This window comes from Aureococcus anophagefferens, assembly GCF_000186865.1.
Source record: "Aureococcus anophagefferens unplaced genomic scaffold AURANscaffold_22, whole genome shotgun sequence".
Lineage (NCBI taxonomy): Eukaryota > Pelagophyceae > Pelagomonadales > Pelagomonadaceae > Aureococcus > Aureococcus anophagefferens.
In genome coordinates this window covers 7,006-23,097 of record NW_008705582.1, presented here as the reverse complement: position 1 = coordinate 23,097, position 16,092 = coordinate 7,006, and the positions used below count along the sequence as shown (strand labels likewise).

Here is a 16,092-nt window from a genome sequence, read left to right as displayed (position 1 = left end):
CGCGACGAGCCCGCGCTCCGCCAGGGCGCCATGGACCGGGCCGGCGTCGAGTACCGCTTCGCGGCGGCGCTCTGCGCGCGCTTCGACGAGGGCACGGCGCCGCACTGCGCGCCGGGCTGCCCGCGGGACGCGTTCGTCGCCGCGGTCCTCCACACGCGGCCGGACCGCGTCGCGCGCCACTTCCCGGGCGCCGGCGCCGGCTTCGCGCGCCGGGGCGAGCTCGACGACGCCGCGAGCGCGGGCCTCGCGGACCTCGAGAGCCTGTTCCGCGCGCGGTGCCTCGACGCCTTCGGCATCCACCTCCCGGAGCCGCCGCTCACGGCCGCGTTCTCGGACGTGGAGCGGCGCGCGGCGGCGGCGCNCTACGGGTTCGCCGCGCCGCCGCCGCCGGCGCCGCCGCGCGAGCGGCCCCTGACGATCTCGCTCTGACCCCGTTTGCCCGGGCGGGTAATGGCGGCGGGTGTAGGGCGAGGTCACGAGGCCTGCTGGAGCTCGTGTCGCCGGCGGAGGCGCTGGACGTGGCGGAGCACGGCGGCGGACGGGTCGCGGAGGGCCGCGAGGTCGTCGGCCCGCGCGACGCGGTCCGCCTGCCCGACGACGTAGGCCGCGGGCAGCGCCAGCGCCGGCGGCGGCGGCCCGTCCCGCGGCGGCGCGGCCGCGGCCGCGGCGATCGCGTCGTGCGCGGCCGTTAATTTCGCGGGGAAGGTCGCCGCGTCCGCGAGCGCCGCGGGCGCCGGCCCGCCGTGGGCCGCCGCCGCGCCGCGCCAGGCGTCGAGGACGCGGCCGCCGAGCGCGACGGCGTCGCCGTGGGTCTCCGTGCGCGCGGCGTTGCCAAAGTCGTAGGCGTCCTCCGGCGCGACGGAGAAGTGGACGCAGGCGTCGTAGCGGCCCGCGAGGTCGGCCTCGGACCAGCCCCCGAGGGCCAGCACGCGCCCCCACGCGGCGTCGTCGGCGCAGTAGGCCCGCGAGTCGAGAGCGCCGCGATCGCAGACGACGACGGCGGGCCCGGGCAGCCGCGCCGCTTTGCGCAGCGCCGCGTTCTCGAGGCTCAGCTTGAGCTCGACGAGCCAGGCCTCCCAGAGCTCGTCGCGGTCGGGCTCGCCGCGCGCAAAGGGCAGCGCGCCGCCGCGCTCGTGGTAGAGCGTCGCCGCCTCCTTGACGCGCAGCACCTTCGACCCGCAGGGGAGGCGGCCGGGCAGCGTCTCGAGGGCCGTCGTCTTGCCGCTGCAGGGCCCGCCCGTGAGCACGACGGTCCGCGGCCGCTGCAGCGCCGCGGCGACGCGCAGCATGACGACAAGAACGGCGGCGCGCGACATCGCCCTTGAACACCTCAGTCGGGGCAGCTCTATTAGAGTCAGCGTCACCTTGCTCAAGGTTGAGGTTGGCTTTGTCCACAGTGTCGACGATGGCCCGGGGCTGCCTCCGCGCCTGGGGCGCGTCGCTCCTCGCCCCGGTCGCCGCCGCCATGCTCTGCGGCGCCGGGCAGGAGGAGCCGCTCGGCCGCCTCGGCGGCGGCACGGGCCTGCGGTCGCTGTCCGTGTCCGTGTGGCTCAAGTCCACGGAGGGCTGCGCGCCGCTCAAGGGCCGCGCCTACGCGGCGGGCGACGCGGCGCAGTGGCACGAGGGCTGCACGCTCGTCTCCGGCATCTTCCGGGACCCGCCGCCGGCGCTCTGGAAGGGCCAGGACGCCGTCTGGCGGAACCGGACGAGCGGCAACGACTTCGGGCTGAGCCTCTCGGGCGACGGCCGCGCGCTCTTCGGCGCGGGCTACCGCCACGTGCCGGACCTCGAGGGCAGAGGCCCCCACGACGAGGCCTTCCCGCCGCCGAAAGACACGACGCTCCGGAGCCGCGAATCTCTTTTAGACGGCGCGTGGCACCACGTGCTCGGCGCGCGGTCCGCCGACGGCGAATTGGCGCTCTACGTCGACGGGGCGCGCCACGACGCCGCGGACCAGGTCTGCTGCGTCCCCGGCGCCGCGCCCGTGCCCGCGGCCTACGCCGGCGTGGACGCGGCCTACGACGCGACGGAGCGGCGCGGCTGCTGCGGGTCGTCGGGCCGCTACGCGCTCGAGGACGTGCCCGAGGTCCTCCGCGTCGGCCAGCTCTACCGGGGCTGCCTCCGGGCGCCGGCGCTCGATCCGGTCGCGGTCGACGCCGACGGCGCGCGGCGGGCCATGAGCGAGACCGCGCTCGAGCCGCCGCCGCGGTACCCGCTTTACTTCGTCGCCGGCGCGGACGCGGGGTCCCAGGCCATGCGCGACGCCTTCGTGGGCGGCCTCCGCGACGACTGGGACCTGCGCGAGCGGCGGCCCGGCGACCTGCACCCGACCGCGGCCGTCGAGGGCCAGGGCCGCTGGCTCACGAAGATGCGCCTCGCGCTCCGCGCGGTCGCGGACGCGCCCGACGCCGCCGCGGTCGCCGTCGTCAGCGACATGGACCTCGTCTTCTTCCGGCCCGTCGCGCCCGCCGTGCGGCGGCTTTTAGCGGACCGCGACGTCGTCTTCCAGCGCGACGCCGCGGACAAGCGCGACGTGAACCTCGGCTTCTTCGCGTTCCGCTGCAACGACCGCGTGCGCGCGCTCCTCGAGGGCGTCATCGCGGGCGTGACGCTGCCCTGGAACGACACGCGCTACGAGCGCATCTGCCGCAAGGGCGCGGGCACCGCGTGCCGCGCGCCGAGCGACCAGTTCGTGCTCAACCGGCTCCTCCGGCGGCCCGAGCTCCTCGGCCTGCGGAGCGCCGTGGCCTGGGGCTTCCTGCCGCTGGAGGTCGCGACGGAGTCCTACCTCAAGACGCGCGTCCCCGCGTCGGGCGCCTTCCACATGTACTTCAAGACCGACAACGTCATGTTCCACGCGAACGCGGGCGCGGGGCACAAGAAGGCGCGCGAGATCAAGCAGGACAAGGTCGACGGCATGCGCAAGCACTACGAGGCCAACGCCGCGAAGGACGCGTGCCTCAGGCACGCGTGCTGGTAGGGACCCGCGGGTTAGAACTTGAGCGCGTGGTAGAGCTTGCGCTTTTTCCGCGCGGACCGGCCGTCGACGACGTCCCGCCACGCGCGCTCGCTCACGCGGCCGTCGTGCGCGTAGGGGTCGCCGAGGACGGACGGCGGCAGGCGCTCCAGGACGAGGTCCGGCGCCGCGGCGCAGACCGTCACCGCGAGCGCCTCGGACCAGGCCGTGACGCCGCGCCCGTGGAGGTCGTGGAGCCGGTCGAGCAGCCGCCGCGAGAAGCGCTGCGCGTGCTCGCGCGACGCGAGGCGGTCGCGCGGCGCGTAGGCCGCGAGGTACGCGGGCGTCGCCGCGTCGGCCCACCACCAGCGGCTCCCCGGCCGGTGGCCCGCGTCCGCCGTCAGCAGGTCCGCGGGCTCCGCGTCGAAGCGGCCCACGAACTCGCGGAGGTCGCCGCTGTAGCCGACGTCGTCCTCGAGCTTCCACACCTACCGAGTGCGACGGGGTCGGATTGCTTCACATCTTCAGGCGAAATTCACGCGAAAAAACACTCCCGTCGCTCGACGCTGCTCCACACGAAGTCGAACTTGCGCGCCAAGGCCTGGTACCAGAGGTTCAGGCACTCGCAGTGGAAGCCCCAGGCGAGGCTCACGGCGCCCGTGCGGAACTCGCGCGCGCCGGCGACGTGCGCCGTCGCCGCGGCCGCGGCGAGGCACGGGTACGCGGCGACGAGCGCTCGCTCGTCGTAGACGTGGACGCGGCCGAGGCCGCCGAGCGCGGCGGCGACGCGCCGCGCGGGGCCGCGCGACCGCCCGCGCCGGGCCCGGCGCCGCGACGACCCCTGCGTCGTCTGGTCGACGCTCACGACGAGCGCGACGCCGCTGCCGTCGAGCGACCGCGCCCAGGCGCCGATGCGCGCAAGAGCCGCGTCTGTCGGATCGTGGCAGCGCACGACGACGGCCGTCGTCGGCGCGGGCGCCATGTCAGCGGCGGCGCGCCATGGTCGCGGTGACGGTGCGTTGCGCTAGCGCTCCGGCATCAGCTTGGCCCTCGTGGCGACGTTCCGGAACCTGCGCGTGCCCCATGCGTGCCCCATGCCCTAGGAATTGCCTCAAGATTTACCACACTGCCACTGGGTTCCCGGTCGCCGATGAAAACTTCACCGTCGCATTCGTGGCGTTCGCGCAGCTCCTCGTCGGCCTCTCTCGGCGTCTTGTGGGAAGACAGAGGAACTCGACTGAAGACGGGGCGTCGTCGCACCGCCTGCAGCGCGCGCCGCCAGCACCGCACGTACCGTTGCGCGAACCGCCGGCCGACGAGCGACCGCGCGCACCATGGGCGTCCTGACCGTGGGCCGCCCCCTGAGCTGGGAGGAGGCCCTGCCGCACCTGCGCTACGTGCGCGACCACGGCGTGCTGCAGTTCATCAACCACTACCGCAAGTACGAGCACATCACCAAGGACGCGCTCTACTACGGCGACGAGATCGAGTACGGCCTCTTCGCGCTGAGCGCCGGCGGCGTCGCGCTGAGCCTGCGGGGCGCCGCCGTGCGGGCGACGCTCAACGCGCGGGAGCTCGAGGAGCGGCGCGCGATCCCCGAGTCGGGCAAGGTCACGTGGCACCCGGAGTACGGGAGCTGGATGGTCGAGTCGACGCCCGCGGTGCCCTACAGCGGCTTCACGGACGACCTGCGGCGCGTCGAGACGAACATGCGGAGCCGCCGCGCGCGGCTGCTCGCGGCGCTCGAGGACGGCGAGGTCGCGCCGACGATGGTCGTCTTCCCGCGGCTCGGCTGCGACCCGCCGCCGGCGCCGGGCCCCGCGGCGAACTCGAGATTGGTACCCGACGCCGTCATCAACCCGCACCCGCGCTTCGGCGCGCTCACGGCGAACATCCGCGCGCGCCGCGGCTCGAACGTCGACGTCCGCTCGCCCGTCTTTAGGGACGAGAAGACGGCGGTCGGCGACATCGCCATGGACGCCATGGCCTTTGGCATGGGCTGCTGCTGCCTCCAGGTGACGTTCCAGTGCCGCGACGTCGACGAGTCGCGCCACGTCTACGACCAGCTCGCGGTGCTCGCGCCCGTCATGCTCGCGTTGACGGCCGCGTGCCCGATCCTCAAGGGCCTGCTGTCCGACCACGACGTGCGCTGGAACGTCATCGAGCAGTCCGTGGACTGCCGCACGCCCGCGGAGCGGTCCGAGCCCGGCGCGGACGTGTCGGGCGACGACCGCATGGCGAACCGGGGGGTGAAGCCGGTCGGCTCGAGCCGCTACTCGGGCGTCAAGTCCTACATGTCCGCGCGGGGCACGGCGGCGCGCTACAACGACGTCGACGTCGAGGTCGACCCCTGGGCCTTCGAGCAGCTCACGAGCAACGGCGTCGACGCGCTCCTGGCGCGCCACGTCGCGCACCTCTTCGTCCGCGACCCGTTGGTGCTCTTCGAGGGCATGGTCGAGGAGCTCGACGACGCCGTTGCGACGGACCACTTCGAGAACCTCCAGTCGACGAACTGGAACTCCGTGCGCTGGAAGCCGCCGCCCGCGGGCAAGAACGAGGCGAAGATCGGCTGGCGCGTCGAGCTGCGGACCATGGAGGTGCAGCTCACGGACTTCGAGAACGCGGCGTTCACCGTCTTCTGCGTGCTCGTGCTCCGCGTGCTCCTGAGCTTCGACCTCAACATCTACATGCCCATGTCCAAGGTCCACGAGAACATGAAGGCGGCGCACGCGCGCGACGCGGCGACGACGGGCCAGTTCTGGTGGCGGTCGCACCTCGTCCGGCCCGGCGGCGCGGCGTGCCCGGCCGCGGGCGGCAACGGCGACGTCGACGGCGACTCCGTCGAGAAGATGTCCTGCGCGGAGATCCTCGGCGGCAAGGGCGGCTACTACCCGGGCCTGGTGCCCCTGGTCCTCGTCTACCTCGACTCCATCGGCTGCGACCCGGGCACGGCGGAGCGCGTCAAGGTCTACGTGGATTTAATCCTGGGGCGGGCCACGGGCGAGCTCAAGACCGCGGCGCGCTACGTGCGCGACTTCGTCGCGGCCCACCCGGCCTACGCGCGCGACTCCGTCGTGTCGCCCGCGATCGCGCGCGATTTGGTGAAGCGGTGCCACGACGTCGGCGTCGGCGCCGTCGCCGCGCCGGAGCTTCTGGGCGACCACGCCGTCGCGCCCATCGTCAAGGAGGACGCCTACAACGTCCAGCTGAGCCGCGTGCACTTCGCGTCGGACGTCGGTTTATGCGTGCTCCTGAGCTCGTACGCGGAGCGCGCGCGCCTCGTGCAGAAGCGCAAGGACGTCGCCCGGGCCGTCGCGGGGCAGAAGGCGCGGCTCGCCGAGCTCGAGGACGAGCTCAAGGCCATCGACGCGATCCTCGAGCCCGCGGCCGCGGGGCTCGCCAAGGTGTCGAGCCTCGGCCGCATGCGCGCGGACAGCGAGACCATCTCCGTCGCGCTCTCCGACGGCAACTCCGACGGCGAGCAGGCGGCCCTCGACGCGCCCGGCGCCGCCGCGCCGAAGCCCGCGTCCCCGCCGACGCCGCCCCTCTAGGCGCGCGCCAGCGGGCTACGGCCCGACGTGTCCTAGGGGCCTTCTCGCTCCGGTTCGGGGACGCGGGGTGTCCCCGCGCGCGCGGCGCGGGCGTCGCTGGACGAACGCCAGCTTCAGGCGAGCGCGGCGAGGGCCGAGGCCCACGGCGGCGGAGAGCACGACGCCGAACGCGGAGCCGGAGGCCGCAGACGGTGAAGCAGGTCGGTGTGGCATTCTCTCTCTCTAGCGCATTAGGCGACGCACCCCGCCTACGCGCCTGCCTTGGGCGGACGCGGGCACTGCCCAGGGGCAATCTGACAGGCAGGCCCAATCTCGTGGCGGAATCGCTGAATCGGCGGATTGTTGCACACAGATGGAAAACTACCCGCCCGCGCCGGCCCCCCGAATCGGCGAGGGCGCTTCTCAAGTTGACATGACGAATTTTTTGGCACCCCACACCCCCCCCCAACCATCAGTGCGAACCGATCGGCAAGAATTGACGGCAGATGAGCTAGCCGCCGCCTTAGGAGTTGGTGCGAGCGAGCCGCCGCCGCCGCCGACGGCGCCGGCGACGCGGCCGACGTCCTTCTCCTCGCGTGCTTCTGGAGCCGACGAGGACCCGGGCGGCGTCGACGTCCAGGCGTTGCGGGACCAGGTGACGACGTCGTACGCCGAGGCCGGTCCGTCGGAACCGACGGAACGGTTCGCGCGGTATGTCGTCGGGCGGCTCACGTGTCCCATTTCGCTGCGGCTCTGCGTGCGGCCGGTCATGGCCGAGGATGGGCACGTCTACGAGCGCGACGCCATCGAGCGCTGGTTGTCGTCGAACGCTCGGTCGCCGCTGACGAACGCGCCCATCGGAACCCGTCTGACGGATTGCGGATCGACGCGCGCGCTGATCGAGTCGGCGATCGAGAACGGCGTCGTCGTGGACGAGTCGGCGGCCGCGTGGCACGTCGAGAGCGCCAAGGCCAAGGCCGAGGGCAAGCTTCCCGGAGTGCTGTCCTCCGTGAAGGACCACCTCCTGCTGGCAGAGGCGCTCGACTCGTCGTCGCCGAGCGCGTCGGCTGAGATCAGCCTCATGCTCCGGGCCGTGGAGCTCGGGCTGCAAGTGGACGCTCTCGCGAACGAGGGCACCGAAGCGGGCACCGACGGCGTCGCGAGCGTCCTTGATATGGTCCAGGCGCAGCGGTCTGGGCTCCGGACGGCAGGACCGCAGCGCTCAACGAATCCTTCGGATCTCGCGGTGATCAAGCGGGAGAATGCGCAGCTCCGGCTGGAGCTCGAGCGGCTCCAGCGTAGCCTCAATCGGCACGCCGCGGCTCGTGGCGAATTTCTCCTCGGCGCGGTCCCATCGCCCCCGATTCTCTTCCCCGATGGACCCAACACGTCCGGCGACGCCTCGACGCCCGCCGCGCCGCCGCCGCCCGTCATCGAGGCGCCCGTCGACGGCATCGACATTGACAATGCCTTCCTCGATTACGAGTACGAGCCGCGGCGCTCAACCCCTTCGCCACCGTGGGCCACGACGGCCGAGACCTCGCGCGGCATGACCGCGGACCAGGCCAGGGTCTTCAGATTCTACACGACCGAGGGCACGGGCGACGAGGGCTGCAACGTCAACTCCGTCGCGAGCTCGCTCGCCATGGACCTCAACCAGGTCAAGCACATCGTCGAGTTCCTCGCCTCCGAGGGCCACCTCTACTCGACCATCGACGACGACCACCACAAGTCCACATTCCGACCGTGAGCGCCAAAGCGCTCCACCGACGCCGCGTCCGAACTCCGGTCCGCTGCTTAGTACGGACGCGCTCTTTCGCGCGGCGGGGCCCCTTCTAGGCCGCGAGGGCCGCGAGGAGGCTCCGGGACTCGGCCGCGTAGTCGAGGCGCGCGATGTTGACGACGGACGTCTTGACGCGGGACTGGTCGTTCCACGTCTCCGTCTTCGCGCGGACGCGGACGAGGTAGTCGCCGAAGTAGGCCGTCGTTTTGAGGAAGGCCTCGAAGTCGGCCTCGGAGCCGTCCTTCATCGCCGCGAGGTCGTTGGCGGACACGTCGTCGAAGAGGACGAGGCCCGCGTCGTTGAAGGCGGAGACCCAGGAGCTGCCGGAGGCGTCGACGAAGCAGCAGGAGACGATGTAGCGGCGCTCGCACTCCTCCTTGGTCGTGCCGCACTTCTCGCACGAGTACGTGCCGTCCGTGCCCTGCGTGACCTTCTTCTGGCAGCCGTCGCCGCAGGACTCGTACCAGAGGCGGTCCTCCTTGACCTTCATGAGCGTCGCCTTGAAGGTCGCGTAGTCGGGCTTGTCGCCCTGGCCGAAGCGCGCGTCGTCCTTGAGGTCCTGCAGGCCCCGGCGGTCCGCGAACTTCTCGCCCTTGAGGCCGCCGCCGGCGTTGGACACGCGCGACAGCGACGTCGACGCGGCCGACGCGCCGCCGTTGGCCCACCAGGCCTTGAGCTCCTCGTAGCCCGCCGCGTCCTCGGGCTCGAAGGCGACGCGCGACGACCGGAGGAAGCCGAGCGACTTCGTGCCCTGGTACTCGGAGACCTTGACGCCCTTGAGCGCGACGACGGGCGCCGCCGCGAACTGGTCCTGCTTCGCGCGCTCGCCCCAGAGCGTGAGCCGCACGTCGACGCCCGACGCGTCGACCAACGTGACGTCGCGCTTCGTGAGCGTCTTGCCGCCCAATTTCTGGGAGACGACCTCGGCGCAGTCCTCGGCGGTCTTGACGACGGCGAGGACGTCGATGACCTGGCCCTCGTCGGCCTGCTCGAGCGCGGAGATCTTGACGAAGTCGTACTTGGTGCCGCCGATGCCTGTGTGGAAATCAACCAGTGGAACGCCCTGTCCAGCAAAAACTTCAAACCTCTCGAGCTCGGTCAAATCGAAGTCGATTCGGCTGATTTTTGGACGAATCGATTGCTCTCGTCGAGTTCTCGAAGCACAGCCGAAGCGCTCGCGTCGAAGCTTTCAAATACGGGCACATTGAAGTCGGGTTGAAGAATTGATTTCCACACAGGCCGATGCCGGACGCGTCCGCGCACGCCTCGATCTTCGACGCCATGTCGAAGGTGACCTCGTAGCCGCACTTGGTCGCGCTGTAGCGCGGGTTCGACGGCTTGACCTTGCCGCCGGAGAAGTAGTAGACGCCGCCCTCGACGAGCGCCGCGTGGTACTTGGCGCACGCTTCTTTAAAGAAGACCGCCTCGATCTCCTCGCCGTCCGCGTCCGCGAGCGTGACCTTGAAGAGCGTGCCGTCGCCGCGCGCGTTGGACCAGGAGACAATATCGTTCTTGACGGCGACCTTGGCCTTGAGCGTCCACCGGTTCATGTACGGGTTCAACGACGCGACGGGCACCGTCTTGACGTCGCCGTGGTTCACGCTGATGGGGCCGCGCGCGCAGGACGCCTGGACCGTCGCCGGCGTCGTCGCGCCGTTGGACGCGCCGTAGGGCTTCTTGGGCGTCGCGCCGCCCGCGCCGAACTCCTGGGGCGCGCCGAGCCGCGCGCCGACGGCGGCGCCGTTTTCGACGACGTCGAAGCCGAGGACGATGACGAACTTCTTGGTGCCGTTCTCGGAGACGGAGTACTTGGTGAGCCGGATGAGGGCGTGGGCCTCGACGAGCTCCGTGACCTTGTCGAAGCACTGCGTCGCGGCCATGGCGAGCGTCCACTGCGCGCCGTCGCTCAGCGAGAGCCGCGCGCGCCTCTTGCCCTCGCCGAGGGGCTTGACGTCGAGGACCTGGAGCACGACGTCGCCCGCGTCGGAGCCGCCGTCCGTGCCGAGCACCGACGACACGCCGCCCACCGTGAGCTTCTCCATGGCGAGTTTGAAGATCTGCGGGGGATTTGAAATATCGCGGGGAGGCGCGACGCGTCGCGGGTTTCGGGCGCGCGCGCGGCCTCGGGGGCGCGTCGCGCGCGCGGACCGGGGCGCGCGGGCGAGCGTCGCGCGCCGCGGCACGCACCAGGAGGGCCCGATCGACTGCGGTTTGATCGAGAGCACACCTCGCAAGAGCTTTGAATTCCTTGAGTGTGCACCTTTGGCTTGGACCACCTTAGGTAGTTTTCTTGAAGGGTGCAACTTCGCAACGCGTACTTGTCGGTCCAATCTACCCGATCGTGGCACGGCGGCGTCAAAATCATTTCGCCCAGCCAGCGGTTCGAAGAGCGAAACCCATGGACCGCGATGGCCGTTACCGCGTCCCCTCCGCCGTTCGAAACCACGAAACCAAAAGCAAAACAGGTCCGCCTTACGCCCCCTCCTCCGGCGCGCGTCCCCGGCCTCACGCGTCGTAGGGGCTAGAGGCGCCGCGCGCCGCGCGCGCGGCGCGGTCGTCGAGGTCGCCGTCGTCCGTGTCGTAGGCCGCGCCCTGGAGGTCCGAGCTCCGCGAGCTGGTCGTCGCGGAAGGCCGCCATGTCGCGCTCGTAGCGCGCGAGCGCGTCGTCGCGGTGCCGCGCCATCGCGTCGCGGAGCTCGGCCAGCTGCCGCCGGTTGAAGTCCTGGACCTCGGCCGCGTGCGCGTCGAGCGCGGCCTTGGCGGAGGCCTCGCGCGCCTCGCGCGCCGCGGCCTCGCGCGCCGCGTAGGCGCCCGCGAGGTCGTCGCGCAGGCCCGCGACGACGTCGTCGACGACGCCGGACACGTCGGCCTTGAGGTCCTCGACGAGCCGCCGCCGCTCCTCGGCCTGCTGCGCCTCGACCTTGGCGACCATCTCCTCGCGGCTCGCCTTGAGCTTGGCCGCGTAGGCCTCGACGACGCGCGCCCGCTCCTCGTCGTCGAAGAGGCTCGCGGACACGTTCTCCTTGGACTGCTCCATGGCGTCGCGGCAGCGGCCGGCGATGTCCTCGGACGACCGCGCGATCTTCTTGAGGAGTTCCTCGCGGGACGCGCGCATCTCGCTCTCGTAGTCCGCGAGGGCCGCGTCCTCGACGGCGCCGCCCGGTGATGCCGCGATTTGAGCTGCGTCGGGTGATGCTGAGGCAGAGATTTGAGCTGCCATCGTTGCCTACAGTTGTGGCAACTCGCCGGGGCTTGCGGTGCGCGTACGCGTCGGACGCCTCCTCGGACGCCTCGCCCCCGGCCGCCGGCCTTAGCTCCCCCCCGGCAGGTCGGCGCCCGCGCCGTAGAGCGCCGCCATGTCGAGGGCGTCGAGGCCGAGGTGGGCCCGGTAGGCGCCGTCGAGGAGCGGCGCGCCGTCGCGGCGCGGCGCGAACGCGAGCGGGACGCCGCCGACGGACACGTTGGCGCCGTCCGCCCGGGGCGTGTGGCCCTCGTGGACCACCTCCGGCATGACGAACTGGCGGCCGCAGGCGAAGCGGAAGGCCGCGCAGCGGCGGAAGACGTAGTTCAGGCTCGGCCGCTCCGTGTGGTACCTGCGGCCGCCGCGGGTCGCTCGCCGCGCGCGCGCGGACCGCCGCGGCGCGGGCCGACGCGCGCGTCCGCGTAGGTCATGTTCACGAGCGCCGCCGGGTCGTAGGTCAGGCAGCCCCGCTCCCTGGCCAGCGCGTAGACCGCGTACCAGAGCGCGATCCTGTGCCGAATTCAACCACTCGTTTGGGTGGTCCTGACCAAACTTGAGAATTCTCTAGCTCGGTCACATCGAAGTCGATTCGGCTGATTTTTGGACGAATCGATCGCTCTCGTCGAGTTCTCGAAGCACAGCCGAAGAGGTTGCGTCGAAACTGTCGCGTACGCTCACATTGAAGTCGAGTTGAAGATTTGAATTCGGCCCAGGCGCGATCTGGTCCTTGGCGCCGCAGCGCGCGTCGAGCCAGCCGTCGAGGAGCGCCTGCGCGGGAACCGCAAATCATTCGACTTCAATAGGCACGTCTTCGGTTTCGACATGCGTCTGTCGCCGTCTGAGAAGCGCTCGCCGAGGGAAGACGATCCGTCCGAACGTCGGCCGAGACCGCGCGGTCCGGAGCGTCGCGGGACGAGGCCGTTTCGCGCGTCGATGGCCCGCGCGGGCGCGCGCGCGCGCGGCGCCGCCGCGCCGGAGGTAGAACTTCGTGCTCTTGAGGCGGAAGCCCCGCGGGGGACCGCCGCGCTTCCGTCGCGGCGCGGCGCGGTCGATCTTGGACGTGCAGGGGAACGCGGCGTCGACGCGGCCGTGCTCGTGGAGGTCGCGGGGGTCGCGCGCGCCGCCGCCGCCCGCCGGCGCGAACATGTCGACGTCCCGGAAGAGGACGCCGGGCACGCCGGGCCGGTCTAAAAGCGCCGCGGCGGCGAGGACCTTGTTGTAGTGGTTCGAGTTCGGCCCGCCGAAGCCGGCGCCCTCGCGCCACCGCGACCGCAAACAGATCGGCCCCGCGGACGCCGCGAGCGCCGCGGGCAGCTCGCCGACCCAGAGGTGGAACGCGAGGCCGAACCGCGCCGCGTACGCCGCGGCGTTGACGACGTAGGGCCAGTGGAAGAAGAGGTAGCCCAGGTCGCTCGCGACGCTGAGCAGCGCGACGGCGCCGCTCGCCGGCGCGCCGCGGTAGCGGCAGAGCCGGGGCCGCGCCGCGAAGCGCGCGTCGTCGACCGCGGCGCCGTACTCGAAGCTCGCGGCTCCGCCGTCGAAGGCGACGTCGAGCCGCGGGCCGGGCCCGCCGGGGCCGAGGCCGGCGCGGAACGCGAAGGTGCAGGTCCCGTCGACGGTCCCCGGCGGCGCGAGCGCGCGCCAGCCCGCCGGCCGCCGGCGGCGGCGGCCGCGAGGCGGCGCCGCGCGGGCGCCGGCGGCCGCGGCCGCGCGTTCGCCTGGCCCCAGCAGCGCGCGTGCGTGCCGTTGAGCTTCGCCGCGAGGCGCGCGCCGACGGCCCTGACGTCGCCCTCGATGTCGACGACGACGCCGCACCGCGCGCGCTCCACGAGCGCCGTCGCGCGCTCGACGTGGCGCGCCGCCCACGCCGCGAGGCCCGCGCCGTTGCGCGGGTGCACGGGGCAGTTGGCCACCATGCGGTCGTACATGGACCAGTTCGCGTAGCGGTGCGCCGTCACGTGCGCGCGCACGGACGCGAGCCACGCGTCGAGCGGCCGCGTGTTGAGCACGAAGCACGCGGACGGCAGCGCTTTCACGAGCGCCGCGAGGTGCGACACCTGGGGCGCGACGCAGCCCGTCGTCGTCACGCTGTCGAGCTGCGTGAACGCGTCAAAGTCGCCGCAGAGCTTGCGGAAGAGCCGCGTCTGGTCGCCGAGCGCGTCCGGCCCGCGGCGGACGCCGAGCCTGGGCCGCAGAAGGGTGCGGAATTCCCAAGGCTCCTATCTCGGCCGGTTTCCACTCGTTTCGGCCGATTCTTGGACGAGCGATCATCTCTCGGAGCGCTCTCGAAGCGTGGATGCTTTTCTGGATCACGCGCGCGCGGAACACCCACGTTGAAGCGACGTTGAATCACCGTTTCGTGGCCCTGCGCCGAGCTTGCCGACCGCGGCGGCGAACTCGCTCACGCACGCGCCGCAGTGGGGGCCGTTGCTGCAGGCCATGTGGGACGCGCGGTAGCCGCTGCAGTGGAAGTAGTTGCGCAGCGACGTCGTGCCCTGCGCGCGCGCGGTATGTGCGAGACGCCACCGCGCGGAGACGCCGGGGGGAGACCATCTTCGGCAGCCCCACGACCAGCGCCAGGGGCAGCCCCGGCTCGCGCTCCGGCGCGCGCCACCGCTTCGCGGCGGCCGGCGACGCCAGCCACCACGCGACGACGACGACGACGGAGCGGCTCATGGACGATGAGGTGTGTGCGAGGAGGCCGTGCGATTGTCACAGCTTTTCTTGAAGTCTTCAAGAAAAGGTTTTTTTCTGCCACAACGATATGATGCGCCTCGCGGTCGCGGCGCTGGCCTGGCGCGCGGCCGCCGCCTACGACTACGGCGACCGCGTGCGCGTGCGCGCGAAGAGCCGCGGCGGCGGCGTCGAGACGGAGTGGATCGACGTCGTCTCGCCGTCGGCGCCCAACTTCCGCGAGACGTCGGCGCCGCTGCTGCGCGGCGTGCCGCTGCCGCCGGGCGTGGGCGGCGCGGCGAGCGAGCTGCGCCTCGCCTTCGCGCCGGGCGTCGCGGTTTCCTGGCTCCCCTTCCAGGACGGAAACGGCCGCCGCCTGTCGCGCGTCGACGTCGCGCTGACGCACGACGGCGCGGCAATCGTCGCCGCGGCCGCGACGGGCGCCTACGGCGGCGACGACTTCGCGCGCCGGGGCGGCGAGCCGGAGCCGAGCCGCTTCGCGCCGGCCGTGCGCGTCGCCTACGCCTGGACCTGGCGCGCGGCCGCCGACGACTACCTCGCGAGGACGCTGCTCCTGCTCTTCGCGGCGGCGCTCTGCGCGTGCCTGACCTGCGTCACCGTGCGCGACAGCGACTACGACGAAACCCAGGACTACGAGACGGCCCGCGACGCGCCGGCGGAGGCCTCGTCGAGCGGCGACGAGTCCTCCGACGGCGCGTCGTCCGACGGCGGGAGCGCGCCGGCCCACCCGACGCTCCACCGGCGCCAGGCGCCGAAGCACGCCGCCTACGACTCCGACGACGACCGGCCCCCGGTCCGCGCGCGCGTCCACTAATTTTCTTCAAAAAGAGACGAACTTGAACCGCGCGAGATTTATGAACCGAGGCTGCCCCTAACGCTAGAATGGCCGACGCCGCGCCGCCGGATGCGCCGGAGGAGGAGGCGGACCCCGTGCTCCGGTCCGCCATGGCGAAGCTCGAGCAGGCGGCGCTCCGCTACGACTCGGTGCGCGACAAGCAGTCCCTGCGCGCCTTCGACGGCGCGTCGATGAACGCCGCGTCGTTCCAGCAGCAGCTCCAGCGCGCCTTCCCGAGCCTGCGCCTCAGCGAGCCCGAGGCCTACGCGCTCCTCGCCTGCTTTGATAATGATGGCGGCGGCACCATCGACGGCGCCGAGTTCATGAAGACCTTCTTTTCCCGGAGCTTCGCGATCAAGGCCGACGGCGACCGCGCGGCGCGCGACGCCAAGGCCGCGCGCGCGGCCAAGGAGGTCCGGAAGCAGGAGGCCGCGGCGCGCGCCAAGCGCAAGGCCATGGACGCGCGCTACGACGCCAACTTCTCCGACGAGGACATGCTCGTCGCGCGGCGGCGGATCTGCGCGGCGGCGGAGCACTACGACGCCGACAACACGGACGCGATGCCCCTGACGGGCTTCCAGGGCGCGGAGATGCACCCCGCCGTCTTCGAGGACCAGCTCAAGCGCTGCTTCCACGTGACCTTCACGCCGAAGCAGCTCGGCGCCGTCGTGTCCATCTTCGACGCGTCGGGCGACGGCTTCGTCGACGGCGCGGAGTTTTTACGGACCTTCTTCCAGCTCGGCTTCGACCAGCGGCGCCGCACGCGCCACCTCGAGGAGGTGCGCGCGTCCAACTACCGCGACCGCGAGCGCCGCGCCGCGGAGCGCCGGTCCGCGACGCGCCGCGCGAAGACGGCGTGCGGCGTCGCGCCCTGTGTGGAAATCAAATCTTCAAACCGACTTCAATGTGAGCGTAATTGAACAAATTGCGCCGGACTCTTCGGCTGTGCTTCGAGAACTTGACGAGAGCAATCGATTCGTCCAAAAATCAGCCGATTCGACTTCGATTTGGCCGAGCTAGAGAATTTCAAAGTTGGTCGGGACGTCCCAAACC

General features: G+C 71.9%; 4 protein-coding genes across 4 annotated transcripts; 2 read left to right on the top strand and 2 right to left on the bottom strand.

The window, feature by feature from the left end:
* Nucleotides 1–4,290: 4,290 nt before the first annotated feature.
* AURANDRAFT_30964 (hypothetical protein) lies at nt 4,291–6,507 on the top strand (the record flags this gene model as incomplete). The annotated part of the gene is made up of 1 exon (XM_009041645.1): nt 4,291–6,507. One exon carries the CDS (start codon nt 4,291–4,293, stop codon nt 6,505–6,507), a length of 2,217 nt encoding a protein of 738 aa, XP_009039893.1.
* A 2,039-nt stretch (nt 6,508–8,546) lies between these two features.
* AURANDRAFT_11223 (hypothetical protein) lies at nt 8,547–9,843 on the bottom strand (the record flags this gene model as incomplete). Its single annotated transcript, XM_009041545.1, has 2 exons — nt 8,547–9,304; nt 9,504–9,843. Coding segments are annotated over 2 exons (1,098 nt in total), but the record flags the coding sequence as incomplete, so codon positions are not given.
* Nucleotides 9,844–10,790: 947 nt separating this feature from the next.
* Nucleotides 10,791–14,186, bottom strand: AURANDRAFT_66362 (hypothetical protein; the record flags this gene model as incomplete). Its single annotated transcript, XM_009041544.1, has 7 exons — nt 10,791–11,495; nt 11,730–11,862; nt 12,009–12,020; nt 12,496–13,032; nt 13,128–13,694; nt 13,920–14,005; nt 14,061–14,186. The coding sequence occupies 7 exons, from the start codon at nt 14,184–14,186 to the stop codon at nt 10,791–10,793; spliced, it is 2,166 nt and encodes a 721-aa protein (XP_009039792.1).
* Nucleotides 14,187–15,086: 900 nt separating this feature from the next.
* AURANDRAFT_66361 (hypothetical protein) lies at nt 15,087–15,912 on the top strand (the record flags this gene model as incomplete). The annotated part of the gene is made up of 1 exon (XM_009041646.1): nt 15,087–15,912. A coding segment is annotated over one exon (826 nt), but the record flags the coding sequence as incomplete, so codon positions are not given.
* Between the last annotated feature and the right edge of the window lie 180 nt (nt 15,913–16,092).